Raw genomic sequence first — 16491 nt, 5'->3', positions numbered from 1 at the left:
TTGATCCCTGGTCAGGGAACTAAGACCCCACATGCTGAGAGGCAAGGCCAAAAAGTTAAAAAAAAAAAAAAAAAAAAAAAAAAAAGGCTGCTGTGAAAAAAAAAAAAAAAGGGGCAAAATAAAAGCATTTGGATGGACTTTAAAAGAAGGTGGGTTCATGGGGGGAATTTTAGGCCAGGCCATGGGTTTGCCTGCAGCTGCTCCGTTTGGGCTGAAAGCCTCCCTCGGCTCCCAGAGCCTGGCCACCTCCGGCTCACACATTTGCTGCTCTGCATCCGGAGTGTTTGGAGCCCGCGGGGCCCCCGGAGGTGAGATGTTGGCTGGTCTGGGGTCAGGCCTGCCTGAGCCCCTCACACCTGGGCCTAGCACCCAGCATTCCGGGAAGGCCCTGGGAGGCGTGGCTGGCTCCAAGGAGGGACCTGTGAGTGCCAGTGCGGGGCTGGGGCCCCAGCCAGACCTCTCTGGATGCCAAATCCAAGGAGGGCCAGAGTGGAGGGACGGAGGGTGGGTGACTGGAGGGGAGCTACTGGAGGCCCCCGGGCAGCCTGGTAGCTGCTGTGTGCCTCAGTTTCCCCACAGGCAGTTACTCTTTGGCCCAGGATGCTGGAGATGGCCTGTATCCCGGGCACTGGGGGTTCCCCTGGGTTCTGAGCCCTGGATGTCGAGCCAGACAGGGTGAGAGGGGGCAAAGCTCTGCCGCCCACTTCCAGAGCCCTGAAGCAACGACTAACCCCGCTTCCGGCTTCGAGGGTGGGGTGGTGAGGGTGGGCCGGGGCCTCACACCCCCACCAGAACCCAGCCAGGAACCCTCGGCTCTCCCTTTCCCGAGACTCCACCCTCCAGTCTCCTTCTTGCTCCTTCTACCCTCCCCTCGGTGTGGGGACCCTGTGGGCACGGCAGTGGGTGCCCCGAGGCACTCAGGGACCCTGCTCCCTCTTGGAGCAGCCCTTTCCGGGGTGCTCAGATGGGCCAGGACCTGAAGCGCCTGCTATGGTGGACGCAGGATGGATTCCAAAGTGTCTGCCCTGACTTGCTGTGTCCACCTGGGAACATGCCAGGCTTTGGCCCTTCCTCTCTGACTGGGTTTCACGTCACCTCGGTTTTCTCTCTGGAGCACGGTTTTGTGTAAATCACTCTTTTTCATTTACATGTTTGCTCATTTTACTGTTTTACTATTTTTTTTTTTTTTTTACTGTTTTACTATTTCTTCCTTCAGACCAAAGGCTGAGTTCCAGGAAGGCGGGGGCCTCGTCAGTCTTGCTGGCTGATGGGATCCCAGGCCCGAGTCTCTGCCTGACACACGTAGGTGCTTGGTAAACACTTGTTAAGTCTTGGCTTCGAGACCCTCACAACACAGACGGTTCCTACCTGTCCCCGCCTGCTCCCACCCCCAAGCAGCCATCATCTATGGGGGTGAAGTGAGTGGGACCCCGCCCAGAGCAGGGCTGGGACATGTATTTACAGAGCCCTGCTGTGTTCCTAGGCTGGGTGCTGACCCAAGGGTGTAACAACCAGGATATGTCCCATGCTCCACTAAACAGTACACAGGAGGATGATGGGGGATTTGGAAGCTGGTAAGTGTGATGGACAAAAAGAGAAGAGGGTAAATGGCATGTGGGGCGCTGCAGGCTGGGTGGGGCACCATTTCAGTGGCGTGTCACGGAGGTTTCAATGAGGAGGTGACATTTGAAGTGAGACCTGAAGGAGGTGAGTTGGCGAGTTGTAGGGGACATCTGCGGGGAGAGACGTCCAGGCAGAGGTCACAGCCTGTGCAAAGGCCCCGGGGCAGGACCGTGCCTGGCATGTTGGAGGAACAGTAAGAAGGCCTGTGTGGCTGGAGCAGAGTGAGCGAGGGGGAGAGAGGGAGGAGGGGAGGGCAGGGAGGGGACAGGGGAGGTCATGCAGGACCTTGTGGGCCGCGGGGAGGACCTGGGCTTTTACCCCCAGGGAGGTGGGAGCCCTGGAGGGGTGTGGGCAGAGGGCGGACATGACCTGACTCCGGTGCTGCCTCTGGCTGTTGTGGGGAGGACAGACTGGGGGCGAGGGTGGAGCCAGAGACCAGGATGGGGGTGAGTAGCCAGGTCCAGGCGGTGCTGATAGGGGCCGGACCCGGGTGGGAGCTGTGGAGGGAGTGAGACGTGGGCAGACCCAGGATGGACTCTGAAGGCAGAAAGGTGTGAAAAGGGGTGAGAGGGCAGAGGACCAGCCTCCATGTCCAGCAGGGGCAAACGGCAGGCCTGTGTGGCCTCCTCGAAAGCGTCGTGTGTCCTGCAGCCCACGTCCAACATAACTTTTGACAGGAATTTGTGAGGGTATAACTTTGCTTTTAGGATCACTTGGCCGCAAAAACACCTCCCTTGTCCCATTGGGCTGCTTTTGTTCCTGCCACGGCGACCACATGGGAAGTCTTTCAAAGACAGTCTATAACGCTCTTTGCCAACAATAGCTATAATAACAAAAGAACACTGTGGACTTCCCCGGCAGTCCAGTGGTTAAGACTCTGCACTTCCAACGCAGGGGGCGCAGGTTTGATCCCTGGTCGGGGAACTAAGATCCCGCATGCCGTGCCGTGCAGCCAAAAGAATAACTAAAACAAAGAACACTGAGTGCCTGCTGTGAGCCGGGCCCTGTGATGTCACCTCTTGGGGCCTCAGTTTCCTCAACTGTAAAACAGGACTAATGTGAAGAACTCACTCCCGGGGCTGTTGTTAGGATTCAACAAGCCCATAAAATGACAGCAACATCACCATCGACAAATGGGCCCTGCTGGCAGGTGGGAAGGGCTCGAAGGGTTTTCTCCTTTTGTCTTGGATGGCTCACGTTTTCTCGGCTTGCAAAGAGCTCAGAGGCCCGGCCTGAGCTGGAGGGCTGGGTCAGTCCTTGCAGCTTTGTCCCCACTGGCAAGTGCCCCCAGGGCTAAGGTCCTCGGGGAGGGAGTGCCCCACCACGGACCCCAGACCTGTATTGCTCACCTGCTGTGCCCTCTCCCAGGCCTTTGATCTTGCTCTGTCCTCTGCCTGGGACACCCTTCCCCTTTGTGCACGTCTGGAAAGACCTCTTCATGCCCAGGTCCTCCCTTCTCTGCCTCATCCAGGAAGCCCTCCTGTCGCCCCCTCCCCTCGCTAGTCCAGACTGCCTGGGGCTGGGGGTGGCTTCGTCGAGGCGGGGGATGAGTGTCTCTGGAAAGGTCCTCCACTGCCCCACGTCGGGGCTGCTGTGGCAGGACGTGGGGTTCCAGGTCAAGGAGCAGGGGAACTGGATCCACTGGACAGGGGCCGTGCCCCCGGGGCCTGTGTGTGGGGATGATGCGGACCCCTCGCAGCCTAGTACATGTTAACGGCTGAGGGGTCTGGGGCTGCCTGGAGCCCGGGGAGCAGCTGCTCCCTCCTGCCCCATTCTGGGGGGGCCTGGGCCATTGCTGGGGGCACCGCTCCAACGCTGGCCGCCAGCCCCCAAAGGGCTGGGTGGGCGGCTACACAGCCCCGGCCTGAGCTAGAGGGGAAACCGAGGCCCGGAAGTGGGCTGGGGCTGGCTGGCCGTGAATGAGCTCTTCCTCCGCTCCGTGGGCCCTTGGACCCGGCACAGGGTTTCGGCTTCAGGAGAGCGGGGGCTGAGGAAGGGTGTAGGGGGGAGGGGGGCCCTGGGCAGATCTGGTTCTGGAAGCTACTGCTGTGCGGCGGCTGGGAAGTGACCAGCTGCGGGGCCTTGAACAGGTCCTCCCGCCTCCAGCCCTTGGCGGCCCGATGACGATCACAGGCCCTATTTACGGAGACTGTGACGACGACGGGGCCACGCTACCAACTCGGAGAACCTGTCGCCCCTGCTGCCCCGGCTGCCACGGGGCGGGACAGGTGGGAAGCCGTGGAAGGAGGGAGAGACAGGCAGCAGGGATGGAACCTGACTTCTCCGCGGTCGGGGCAGGGCCTCGGTGCCGGGGACCTGGGGGGGACCGAGCACGGTGGGCTCCGCCCCCTGTCAGCCACCGCAGGGACAGACCAGGCTGGTGCAGGAGCAGGAGACCCCGCCTAGAGGGCAGGGAAAGGGCGCTTCCATGGGGTGTAGCTATTTTCCCTCTTCAGGGAACATCTCTGAGGGAAGGACCCAGTCATCCCCACTTCCCAGGCGGGGAAACTGAAGACAGAGCCAGGAAAGAACTAAGTGTTGGGTTTCGAACGCAGGTCTGGGAGCCCAGAGCCCTCTTGGGCCCTCCCCTCCCAGTCCATGGGCCGGTGGGGCATCTCCACCCTCTCTCAAAGACCCCCAAGTCCAGGCTCGGGTAGCTAGGCTCGGACGTGACCCCGAGCCGGTGGCGGGTCCCAGGCCGCATGTGGACGCTGTCGCCCACTCCCTGGAGGGCATGCTGGATGAGGGGCCGTGTCAGCGTGGAGAGGCTCAGTGTGACAGGTGGGGAGGCTGAAGGGCCTGGGCTGAGAGGGACCTGAATGGTTGTAATGGCGGCTGGGGGCATAAGGAAATGGCGGTGAGGCCAGCCCAGCCAATGGCCATGGGGCTGGGGCCCTGTGCTCTGCTTAAGACCCGGATGAGTTATTAGCTGGGGTGGACAGAGGAGGAAAGCAAGGCTCCAAGCTTGGCTTTCAACCATGTCCAGGCCCCCACGAGAGGAGGAAGGGAAGGAGGGACAGGCCACACACCAGGGAGGGGGTGCGTGAGGGCGGCGACCAGCCTGGCCCGCTCCTGCCGCCCCCGGGCCGCCTGCAGCACCCAGACCCCTGCCAGGACCTGATCCCAGCCTCACCCGACCCTGCTCCCTAGGGTGGGGCCCCGAGAGCCCTAATTTATGGCCCACTGAGGTATGCTGGAACAAGCCGGGCCTTCCTTTCTGGCTTCCAGGAAGAACTGAGCCTGCTGCGCAGAAAGCGCGGGGCCAGGCCGTGCCGGCATTCCGGAGCCACCTAAATCACCAGGCCTGACAGGAGCAGCGGGCGAGGACCTTGAGTCCCTCTTCTCGTTGTTGCCGTGGGCGCCTGCCCTGAGGGCTCCCGGTGGCCTGTCACCCACCCGTCGGATGGGGACAAGGCTCCGGGGCCAGGCCGTCCAGGGCTCTCCGCTCCAACACCCAGGAATTTGGAAACGGGCCGTGCGTGGGGCCTGGGCGTGTTTTCCACATGCTGTTGGCTTTGGGGGGAGGCCCAGAGAAGGGCCTGCAGGGGGGGCCGCAGGAAGGGCTGTGGGCAGCAGGGCCCGGTCCCACCCCCCATGGGCTCCCGCCCGCCAAGAGAACAGGCCGAGGCCCGCGGACCCCTGCCCGACGCCTGCTCCCTCCTCCGGGGCCCAGCTGGCACCGTCAGCCCCTCAGGCACAGACCCAGATGCTTTATCTCCTGCCGCTTCCTCACTCCTCCAGCATCCGCCCTGCGGCCCTCACCAGTGCTGGCCTGTCACCCAGCCCTCCCCGGACAGGGCTGCATCCCAGAGAACAACGGAGCAGGGGAATCTCACACAGACATACACAGAATTTATTATTTTTAGACGAATTTCAACCTGCCCGAAGTCCCAGGAGGCGGCAGGGCTCACACCTTGGGCTCTGCAAACACCTTCCAGCCCTCCAGCTGGCCCATCTTGACCAGGGCGGCCGTCATGCCCATGTACGCACAGGCGGCAGCTCCAATCCCGTAGCTGTGGGCTGTGAGAGCGGGGAGGCTGGCGTCAGGCACGCACGCGGGCGGCTCACCCATTCCCACCCGGGGCGCCGGCGGTGACCGCGAGAGGACGGCCCCCACTCCAAGCTCGGGTGGCCGGGACGAGCCCCCAGGCCCCGTGCCTTTGAAGACGGGCATGGAAACTGACGCAGGGAGGAGGGAGGAGGGAGGAGGGAGGAGGGAGGAGGGAGGCAGCAGTCCAGGCTGCTGGGTCCGGGGGCGGGAGGGGACGGACGGCGTGTCCGTCGGTCTCAGCTCATGTCCTGGCTGAGCCTGCCCTGCGGTCCAGGAAGCGGAGGACACAAGACGCCTGTGGCCTGAGAGCGGCCGCAGGAAGGGGGTCTGCCTGCTGGGTGCAGGGCTCACACCCCCATCGCAGGCTCAGGGGTGCTGGTCAAACCCAGACCCCAGCCAAGGTCTTGAAGCGAAGGCCAGGAGGGCGCGGGCCTTCTTTCTCAGCATCCTCCCTCTCTGCCCTGCTGGAACCGTCCACGGAGCACTCCCGGCCTGCTGGGCCCCAGGCCCTGCGGTTTATCTGTGTGTGGCCTCCACCCGCGGCGCACAAGAGCCGTCTGCTTCCCAGTCCAGGCGGCTCCACTGTGCAAGGCTGGCCTGGGGCCTGGCCCACCTCCCACTAGGGAGGCATCTGCTCCTGCTGCCCGGGTGCCCTCGGGCCACCTCATCCCCCCTCGGAGCCTCACAGTCCCTGCATCTGTAAAGTGGGGATGGTGAGAGCAGCTCCCCTGCAGGGCCCTGGGTGCTGGGAGAGGGGCGGCAGCTCCAAGGCCAGCCCCACCTGCTCTGTGTGTGCTCAGGGGTCGGCGGGGGAGACAGGCGGCGACCTCGTGTTCTCTGACAAGACACGGCAGACAGAGGAGAGAGATATGAAGTGAGGGTGGGTGGGGGTCAGGATCACACACCCTGGATCGTACGTGGGGGGTTGGAACAGCGAGAGGGGCCGCCGTGCTGACATCTGGGGGAAGGGTGTTCAGGCAGAGGGCACAGCCCATGCCGAGGCCCTGGGGCAGGACCATGCCTGGTGTGCAGGGGGCACAGCAAGGAGGCCACAGGGCTGGAGCAGAGCGAGCGAGGCGGCGAGGGCAGGGAGGGGACGGGAACAGTCCGCGCGCGGGGCCTTGGGGGCCATGCCAAGTGTCACAGGCAGCCACGGGAGGGCGAGAGGGTGTGGCGAGGTGGGCGCGCGGTAGCTGCCTGAGCTGCAGCTGAAACCAGTGCTATGCTAGCTGGTGGCCAAGGTTCAAAGGTGCTGGGAGCTCTCAGGGCAACGGCCGGCTCCGCAGCTGCACGCGCGTTCTTCCTGCCCGCCGGCCGCCCCCACCGGGCCCAGGCCCAGGAGACAAGAGAGGGAGGAGGGGTGGCAGAGGTCAGGGGCGCGGGCTCACTCACTGCGTGCTCCCAGGGTCAAGCCTCCGGCGCAGCCTCCGAGGAAGTAGTTGAGAGGGTCGTCAGGCTTCTCGCGGACCTGGGCGCTGATGCAGGAGGTGAGGCCGAATATGGCACCGATGGCGGCTGTAGGGGCGGAGGGGAGGGACGGGCCCTGAGTCTGAGTCAGGGGCCCAGACCAGCGCCGGGAAGGCCCCCGAAGGAGAAGCTCACACGCCGGGCGGGCTCGCTTGCTCACCTGCGGTAAACGTGTACCGTCCTGTCCTCGCCACTCCCTCCAGGTAGGAGGCTGGGGTCCGGAGCGCCACGCTGTAGGCGGAGACGATGAGGCCTGTGGGAAGAGAGGGCGGGGAGGCGAGTCAGACCCGGGCCCTGACTGGGGGCAGGCCCCTCCCCATTCCACAGTGAACGCTTCCTTCGTCCTCACGGCAGCCACCAAAGCGGCTCCTGGCGCCACTGCTTGGCCCAGGAGGGGCTGTTTCAGGGCTCACCCCGGGTCCCACAGTCGATGAGCTGGGGCCCAAACCCGGCTCCGAGGCCTGGGCTCTCACCCGCCCCCTCCAGCCCCCAGGCCTCCCCACACCAAGGCCTGTAGAGTGCCACCTGTGTCCCCCTGCCCTTGCTGGCCCCCCGCAGGGCACCAGCCCAGCACACGGCCTCTGCAAGGATGGGCTGGGGCCTTGGTGGCTGTGGCAGCACCCTGGCCCTGCTCCCCACTCCCAGGACAGGCTCCATCCGCCCGCAGGGCCCAGGGTTCCTGAGCAGAGGCTCAGAGGCTCGCTCCGGGGCCACCAACGCCTCTTGTTCGCCACCGCCGGGCCCGTCCCTCGCCCTTGGCTGGCTCGGCCTCACCACTCTCGTCAGCTCTTACATCTCTGCCGCCACCCCGGCTGCCCTGCCCCTGACGTTGGCTTTTACGTGTGAGGGCCCCTGGTGGGGGCCAGGCCTGGAGCCAAGTGCCAGGTGGGCGGCCAGGCCCGAGGTCCTAGCCTGGGGCATCCTGAGGGAACGCTGACCTGGGCCGTGTGTGGGTCTGGGGTAAGGCTGGGGCAGCCTCGGGCAGCCTCCCCAGCCAGACCCTCTTCGGTGGACATTAGACCAAAGCCCAGCTGGCTGGCTCCAACACAGGGCTCCCCACCCTCCAGCTGACCCTGCTCGGCGCAGACAATGCACCCCTCCTCTCCCGACAGACCACCAGGGTGAGCAGGCCGCCAGCACAGACCTCCTGGGGCCAGCCCACCCCAGACAAAACACAACTGCCACCTACCGGGCGGCAAGGGCACCCACCGCCCCATTCACCCTCCTCGGGGCCCGATGGGCTCAGTCCCCCCTGATCCGTTGCTTCGTGGCGGGGCGGGGGGTGTCCTCAGACAGGCAGAGCGACTTGCCCGATGCCACCCGGAAGAGCAGCCTGGAAGCCAGAAGGGTCTGACCCAAAGGCCAAGCGCCACCTTCACCGATGCCCCAGAGATGTAGGCCCCGCCAGGTCCCCAAGCCTGCAGCTTCTGGAGACCTCACAGCTTGCGTGCAGCCCTCACGTGACCTTCCTGGCTGAGCAGTGTTCCCCGCCAGCCCTGGCTGGGGTTCAGCTCACAAGAACTGTGGGGAACTTTTCACACTGCACAGCGGGGGGAACCTGGAAAGCAATCCCGAGGAGGGCCAAGACGGCCACCCCACTTCCCAGACAGGGAAACTGAGCCCCAGGGACGACAGGAAAAGAGCCACACGTACAGAAGGCTCCCTCACGCCAGGCGCCCGCCTGGGGACTCCCCACATCGAATCCCTCCTGATCTCACGATGAACCCTAGTGTCCCTGCTCCCCTCAGAGCGGCTGAAGGCTGGGAAGCGGGGAGGGGGCCGGAGTCTGGGGCTCCCCCAAGCCTGCACGGCCCGCCCTGGCCCAACAAACTCCCTTCTTCAATCATTCTCTCACATGTCCCCAACCCCAAACCCCACCTTGTAAAGGGGCTCCCCATCCTGCCTGGGACCTGGGGAGGCACGATCTCCAGAGCTGGGCCAGGAACGAGGAGCTATGACCCTCTGCCGAAGAACCACTGACAAGATTCAGTGACGGTCCCCAAACCCAGTCAGGCAGTGAGTCCTGGCGGGGGAACCTGATTGACCCCACCCCCATTTGCCTGCGGTCCTCCCTGAGGGATGCCCAGTTCACAGGCCACGTGGGACACAGAGTGCCCCACAATCCCAAGACCCCTCAGAAGTCCTTTACCTGGGAGCGGATGACCTGGAAGGCACCGGACTATCCCAGGGTCAAGGACTGGCCCCCTCCCCCCAGCAATCATTCAGTAGGTGATGTGCCAGCCCGCCAGCCTGCCCCCCCGGGAGCCCACCTAACTCCTCAGACGCTGCAGCCACCGTCCCCAGCACTCGAGAGTCTCTACTGACTCGGCTCCTTCCACAGGCTCCCGTCACCCCCTCAAAAGGCCCCTCCCCAGCCCCTTCGCCTGCTCCTAGTTCCCCCTCAGCCTCCTGAAGTGACCGTCTTGACACGGTGCATGTTCATTCATTCACAATCTGTAACTGTGGGCCCACATACATTCATTCAGTCATTTACTGTGTACCTTCCCTCACTCATTAATTCATTCACAAGTCACTCATTCATTCATCCTAGTTACTGCAGGCCTTCCTTCTCTCATTCATTTACAAAGTCATTCATTCACTCACGAAGTCACTCATTCGTTCATCCCTAGTTACTGCCTTGCCTTCCTCCCTTCCTTCCCTCACTCATTTGTTCCTCCAGTTATTGTGTTCCCACAGGGCGCTGGGCTGGGCTAGAGTCTGGCTCCCTGCCCTCCAGGGGCTCACCATCCCAGGGAAGCCAAGTGTGAAACGAGTTCCCTGGGTGGAGGGCTGAGGGGGGGCAGGGATGGAAGGAGTGGGGAGGTGAGGGAGGATCCAGGAGCACCTTTAACCAGGTCCTGAGTGTTGAGTGGAGTTTGTCAGTGAGACAATGCGGGCGGGCAGAGTGAGTGACACATGCACACAGCGACGCCCTCGGAGACCCCTGGGCCCCCTGCAGGGCTCCTGGAAGCCAGTGACCACGCCCAAAACTGAGTCTCTCCACGACCACCTGACATAGCCGCCTCTGTCAAAGGTTTCCACCCGCACCCCCTCAAACACCCTCCAACAAGCCCCCTCCAGGCTCGTTCAAGCAGATGCCACAAAACCCATCCGCTGGGGCTCCTCCTTCAGCCTTCCTGAAGACCCTTCAGGAGGACCCTGGAGGCGCATTCCTTGCCCCAGTCACCCCCAGGAGCAGACTGGGATTTGCAGCCCAGCTCCCAAAGACCCCGGGGCAGCTCATCCACCTCTCTAAGCTTCAGTTTCCGCCTCTGAGAAATGAAGATGATAATGGTGCCTCTTATTAAATACGCAGAAAATGGTAGCGATGACTAGGTCCTAATGCAAAGCCTCCCAGTGCAGACTCAAATTCTGCCAGGCCCTGTTGCAGGAGCTGGAGATACAGAGGTGGCCCCCAAACCCATCACACCTATGTCTCAGACTGAGATTGGGAAGGAGACTAGAAGAGGCGAGACTCCAGGGTCTCCCCTGCAGAGGACTGCCAGGGCTGTGGGTCCCCTCAGATTCCCCCAAGGCTACCCTTATGGTAGCTGCTGATTCACTTCATTTATCATCTCCGCAGCACCCTTAAGACCCCTCTGATGGCCCCCAATAAAAGTTTCAGATGTCTCTGACCACCCAGTTCTCCTGGATCCTACAAAGACCTCATCCCACTCCAGAACCTTCTCAAACTTCTGCCTTCAGACACCTCAATAATGACCCACGATCCTCCCAAATTATCTCAAAGACACCAGCTGGAAAGTCTCAGAACCCTCCAGCTTCTCTGACCCCGATAATGGCCCCGTCCCACTCCACCACTTCCCACTCCATCACTTTCCCAGAGCCTGGTGAGCGTTTCAACAATAACCTCAAAATGCCAGCACCCAGGGATTTTGACGACCCCAGTGACCAGCTGGTCACATGTACCACGACTTCCCAGGGCCCTCCAACCCTGCCACACCCATCGCCCCACAACGTCTATCTCACACCAGCGGTCCCCATGGCCGGCTCAGACACCCCGACGATGGTCACGTACCACTCCGCGAGATTCCCAGCCCCCATGGGACCCCCTCGGACTGCTCCCAGTGACCCTATGACCTCTCTGCGCCCTGTTAGTCCGACACCCCCACAAAGTCTATCTTGTACGAGAGCCCCCCACAGTGTCCCAAGGCCGCCCCAGACACCCCGACGATGACCACTTCCACCCCGCGAGATCCGCAGCCCCTCCAGGACGCCCTCGGACAGCCCCCAGTGACCCGACGACCTCCCTGCGCCCTCCGCCCTGGGGACCCGACCGGCGCTCACCAGTGGCACCACCGATACTGGTGGTGGCGTAGGCCTTGCGGTGGCACTCGGTACCTTCGGGGATGTCCCAGTACTGGTGAAGAAGCGTCTTAGCCATGACGGAACACCCCGGGCCACGAACCGCAAGACGCCCCGGCTCCCAGCGCCCAAGGGCGGACGCCGCTGACTCTCGCGAGACTTGCTGGGCGGCGCGCTCAGCCTCTCTTGCGGGCGGGACGGCAACAAGCGAGCAACTTTATTGAGCGCCGCGGACGTGGACACGGGTCGCACTCAAGCGTAAAGGAAGAGCGCGTGCAGCCCTGGCCGATTTCTGGAGGGGGAAACTGAGGCCGATCAGGATCAGCGAAGGCAGATGTCGCTAGTTCAGTTCAGAAGGTCCTGGGTCAGGAATGGTTTGACTCCTGGAGGTGGGGCCTAACTAGGGGCGGGACTATCAAAGGTACTAGTTCTATCCACATGCACAGACGAGACCGCGGGGCCGTACTCCACTTGATAGGAGAGAGACGTCATTATGGGCGGGACGTGGCCACTCCCAGCGCCCGAATCTCTGGGGAGGCTTGGTCACAGCCCCGTGGCCAGTCTTAAGCCAGAGTCTGAACAGCGTGCGACTATTTGGGGGCGTGGTCAGGTTCAGGGGTTTAACGCGAAAGTGTCCAATCCCAGTGCTCGGATTCTTTTTTTTTTTTTTGTGGTATGCGGGCCTCCCTCTGTTGCGGCCTCTCCCGTTGCGGACGGGCCCAGCCGCTCCGCGGCATGTGGGATCCTCCCAGACCGGGGCGCGAACCCGGTTCCCCTGCATCGGCAGGCGGACGCGCAACCACTGCGCCACCAGGGAAGCCCCCAGTGCTCGGATTCTTAGCGCGACGCGATGTGGTCTGTGCCCAGTTTGTGGCTAGTCCAACCCCTGGGCGGGATGAAGAATGCTAGGCTTGGGGCGTGGCCAGAGCCCAAACATAACCTGAAGGGCACTTGACCAATCCGGAGCTGTACGATTGCCTAAGGCGCAGGAACGCGGCCAATGAGAGAAGCGCAGCCTGTCCCAGGGGCGTGGTCAGGCTTGTGGGCCTGACCAAGCCGGCGCGGGAATGACCAATCCTGTTGCCAGAGCCCGAACTGGGGCGCCACCAGAAGACAAGGGCGTGGTCTGTTGAGACCTTGGCCAATCTTGGAGTTAGGCCGGGCTCAGGGGTGGAGTTTCGAGTTGCCGGAACCAGTGAGGGTGTTCGGGTTTGAGGAGGGCGAGACCCAGTCCTGGGGGCGGAGCCCAGCAGTGATCGTGGCCAATCACGCCGAAGCCCTGAACGGACCTCTGGGGGCGTGGCCCTCCGGGGGGCGTGGCCAGGGCCGGTTCCGGGCCGCCCGTGGGCGTGGCCGGGCCTGGACCGAGGCCGGGGCCATGTCAGCACCGCCGCCCCTGCAGATCCGCGAGGCGAACGCACACCTGGCTGCGGTGCACCGGCGCGCGGCGGAGCTGGAGGCGCGGCTGGACGCGGCCGAGCGCACGGTGCGCACCCAGGCCGAGCGCCTGGCTCGCCACGACCAGCAGCTGCGCGCCGCCCTAGACGAGCTGGGCCGCGCCAAGGACCGGTGAGGCTCGGGGCCGGCCACAAGGACTTCTCGGAGGAGGTGGGCGGAGGCAGAGCCGAGACTGGAAAGGAGGACCGGCAGGGGAAATCGTGTGCATTCACGTGGAGCCGGACTACTGGTGGGATTGGAAAAACAAACACCAAAATACTTGACTTAGTTTTCACTATGTAAAGTTGAGAGATGTCATACAAGTGTGGGTATCTAACTTAAACAGGGTCCATTTTACCACTAGGCAAAATCGGCTGGTCCTGAGTGGTGCAGGGACCACCAGCCGCCTGATGTAGGTACTGGAGCCATGGCAGGTTCTTGAGGAGGGGAGGATGGGATGATATTAGCAGTTTTGAAGAGTTCCTCTAGCTGAGGGTTGAAAGGGATGAGACAAGTGCCCAGGGAGGAAGTTGGTGCTCAGGACCGGGTGGGAAAAAATTCAGAGCTGGTTGGATTCATTACTTCATCTTTCCTGAGCATCTACTATGGGCCAGGCACTGTGCTGTGTATTAGGGCACATCAGTAAGACCTATGCAGCCCTGCCCTCAAGCAGACACATTGTTAGGCAGTTCCAATATGGGGTGATTGGGTGTGTGTGATGGAGGGCCACACGGCTCTGAGGGGGCCCAGAGGGAAGGCTTCCTGGCGGGGGAGCCATCTAAGCTGAACAACAAATAGGAAAAGATGTAGGGGACAAGGGAACTGCAGGAAGAGCTACGGGGATGAATGAGGGAGTGTGTTAGTCTGCTGAGGTTGTCGTTAAAGAATACCACAGACTGGGTGGCTTAAACAACAGCAAATCATTTCTCACAGTTCTGGAGGCTGGGAAATCCCAGATCAAGGTACTGACAGATTCAGTTCCTTGTGAGGGTCTTCCTCCTGGCTTGGCAGATGGTCATGTTCTCGCTGTGTCCTCACGTGGCACAGAGAGAGAGCAAGCTCTCTGGTGTGTCTCTTCTTATAAGGAAACCCTCATGACCTCATCTAAACTTACCTCTCAATGCCCCATCTCCAAGCACTATCACATTGTGGCCTAGGGATTCAATATATGAATTCGGGGAGGGAGGGACAGAGACATTCAGTCCATAATAGGGGGGCTTTATCCTGACAGGGATGGAGGTCGGGAGCAGGGGACGAGAACCTCTGGCTCCCCCGTGCCATAACTGCCCCGTCTTGCCTTCCTGCCAGTGAGATTGCCGCCCTCCAGGAGCAGCTGCTGACCTCCGAGGCTACTGTCCAGAGTCTGCAGGCTGCTGTGTGCCAGAGGGACAAGCTCATCAGGCAGCTGCAGCCCCGGGCTGAACTGCTGCAGGACATCTGCCGCCGCCGGCCACCCCTGGCTGGGCTGATGGCCACCCTGGCTGAGGCTGAGCGCCTGGGGCCTCTGCCGGCCAGTGACCCCAGTCACCCACTCCCTGGTGGGCCCAGTTCACACCTTGCCAACAGTACTGGGGAGGAAGAGGACAGGGACCACCTCCAGCCTACTGTGTTTGGGACCACTGTGTGAGTCCCAGAGAGTAGCTTCCAGAATGGAGAAAGAGGACCCCTACGGGAGCTTTTTCCACTGCTGTGGGTGTCCCTGGGGGTCACCAGTACCCCAGAGAGGACCCCGTGGCAGAGCCATAATCCTGTCCAAACGTCAGAACCTGCTAAAGAGTCATAGGTTTCAAATGGGCGGACTGCAGGCCAAATGCAGATGTTGAACCCGGAGAGAAGTTTTTCTTTTTTTTAAAACAAAACTTTGAATCAATCAATAACACTTGTTGGAGAACTGGCAGTGCTGACACAAAAATCTGGATTTCTAGCTTCAGACTGGGCCGTGCCTGCCTGGATCTGAGTCCAGGGCACCCTCTTTAGTGAGTGTGAGCTTCAGGCCCCACATGTCTCTTAGGGCCAGATGTCTGGCCCCTGAAGCATCTGAGTTTGAGACCTCTCTTCTTCTGGTGGAGCGGATGATTTGAGTTTCTCTCCCTCTTTTCCCCTTGCCCTGATTTTTGTTTCTCCCGAAGCATTCCGCATCCTAAAGCTTCTTCTTATTCTTCATCTCAGTCCAGAATTGTGAGCCTCAACCCTCAGGCCATTTTGCATTGGTTATATGAAGACAAAGTTTTAATCCTAGATTTTTTTCCCCTAATTCTATCCTTCCCTCAACCCAGGGAAGAGCGTGCGTGTGGGATGTGCTGAGATGTCTGCAGCCAGGCTTTGCTGCCCAGGCAAACTCGGGCATCCCATAAGCTTTTCTTGATAGCGTCCTGCCTCAGGGTCTTTACACTGGCCGTTCCCTCTGCCTAGAATGCTCTTTCCCCAGCTGTCACATGACTAGCTCCTTGTCACTCAGGTCTTTGCTCAAACGTCACTTCCTCCCAGAGGCCTTCCCTGACCACCTTATTGGAAGTCATTCTTCTCCACTCCACCCCCACTGCCTCATTATATTTTCTTTATGTAACTTCTTACCATCAGAGTGGAAGCTCCGTGAGGGCAGGGTTTTTGTTCTCTGTTTGTCACCAGTGGCTGGCACACCCTGGGAGCCCGGTAGGAACAGGATGGGTCTATGGGCCCTGAAGGGAGCCAGGGACCCCAGCACATCCCATGAGGCACCCCAGCCAGTGTAGCTTTTTTTTTTTTTTTTTTTTTTTTGCAGTACGCGGGCCTCTCACTGCCGTGGCCTCTCCCGTTGCGGAGCACAGGCTCCGACGCGCAGGCTCAGTGGCCATGGCTCACGGGCCCAGCCGCGGTGGGATCCTCCCGGACCGGGGCGCGAACCCGTGTTCCCTGCATCGGCAGGCGGACTCTCAACCGCTGCGCCACCAGGGAAGCCCCAGTGTAGCTTTTGTAGCAGCAGCTGGCTCCTTTTTATATTCCTTAGAGAATCTATTTTTTCACTCCTTATTTCTATGCTGCCCTTCTTGGCCCAAGATGTTCGGGGTGCTTTTTTTTAAAAAATCAAAACAGGGAACCCTGTGCCCTTCTCTGCCCAGCCCAAGTGCCTGGCCTGGTACCATGGTAGCTTTTTCCCACCTCTTGACTCAGGGAATTGTCATACCGGGAACCACGGCGGGGCACAGCCCCTTTTCAGCCTGGAAAGCTCAGCGTCCACCCTCAGCCCTCAGGATGGGGCCGCCTGGCGTCTCAGAGTGACCCCTCAGTGTGGCAACAATGGCCTGGTTTTCTCCTTTGGACGAATAGGGGTTGGGGGGTGCTGTCTGTACGAGGCGAAGGCAGGCTGGGGCCTGTCGGAGCTCAAGAATAAACCAAATGATTTCATGGCATTGGTCCTTCCTCCTTTCTTCCTGGTGTGGGAGCTGGAGAGGGGGCTGCTGTGCTGCTCCTGGTCCAGGGTGGGGCCCCGCTGGGTGGGGAGACACAAGTTACAGTCCCGGGAGCTTGTGCCAGGCACTCTACATACACGGTTGTGTCTCATCTCCTCAGCCAACTATGCACACAGGCATCACCCCATTTTACAGCTGTGC

The 16491-nt window shown here is 61.4% G+C and overlaps 2 protein-coding genes across 3 annotated transcripts; one reads left to right on the top strand and one right to left on the bottom strand.

The window, feature by feature from the left end:
- Positions 1-5456: 5456 nt before the first annotated feature.
- Positions 5457-11848, bottom strand: NDUFA11 (NADH:ubiquinone oxidoreductase subunit A11). Of its 2 annotated transcripts, none has more exons than XM_007109344.4 (4): positions 11447-11842; positions 7302-7394; positions 7067-7189; positions 5457-5643 (listed from the first exon to the last, which is right to left on the bottom strand). In XM_007109344.4, the coding sequence occupies exons 1-4, from the start codon at positions 11541-11543 to the stop codon at positions 5531-5533; spliced, it is 426 nt and encodes a 141-aa protein (XP_007109406.1). In that variant the 5' UTR covers positions 11544-11842; the 3' UTR covers positions 5457-5530. The 2 variants fall into 2 exon arrangements, with proteins under 2 accessions (XP_007109406.1, XP_028340008.1); XM_028484207.2 differs by lacking the exon at positions 5457-5643 and adding an exon at positions 6415-6511 and having other exon boundaries at positions 11447-11848.
- A 994-nt stretch (positions 11849-12842) lies between these two features.
- On the top strand, positions 12843-16284 carry VMAC (vimentin type intermediate filament associated coiled-coil protein). The gene is made up of 2 exons (XM_007109385.4): positions 12843-13033; positions 14210-16284. The coding sequence occupies exons 1-2, from the start codon at positions 12843-12845 to the stop codon at positions 14526-14528; spliced, it is 510 nt and encodes a 169-aa protein (XP_007109447.2). The 3' UTR covers positions 14529-16284.
- The last annotated feature ends 207 nt before the right edge of the window (positions 16285-16491 follow it).

This window comes from Physeter macrocephalus, unplaced genomic scaffold (assembly GCF_002837175.3).
Source record: "Physeter macrocephalus isolate SW-GA unplaced genomic scaffold, ASM283717v5 random_143, whole genome shotgun sequence".
Lineage (NCBI taxonomy): Eukaryota > Metazoa > Chordata > Mammalia > Artiodactyla > Physeteridae > Physeter > Physeter macrocephalus.
The sequence above is the reverse complement of the archived record's forward strand: the minus strand, read 5'-3'. Positions and strand labels throughout refer to the sequence as shown.

What these genes read in the sequence shown, in the direction of transcription:
- NDUFA11 (XM_007109344.4), bottom strand. Translation starts at nt 11,543, where the DNA reads ATGGCTAAGACGCTTCTTCACCAGTACTGGGACATCCCCGAAGGTACC. An exon ending in CAGTATCGGTGGTGCCACTG is followed by an intron (nt 7,395 to 11,446) that starts GTGAGCGCCGGT and finishes CTCTTCCCACAG; the next exon opens with GCCTCATCGTCTCCGCCTAC. An exon ending in CTTGACCCTGGGAGCACGCA is followed by an intron (nt 5,644 to 7,066) that starts GTGAGTGAGCCC and finishes CCGCTCTCACAG; the next exon opens with CCCACAGCTACGGGATTGGA.
- VMAC (XM_007109385.4), top strand. Translation starts at nt 12,843, where the DNA reads ATGTCAGCACCGCCGCCCCTGCAGATCCGCGAGGCGAACGCACACCTG. An exon ending in CTGGGCCGCGCCAAGGACCG is followed by an intron (nt 13,034 to 14,209) that starts GTGAGGCTCGGG and finishes CCTTCCTGCCAG; the next exon opens with TGAGATTGCCGCCCTCCAGG.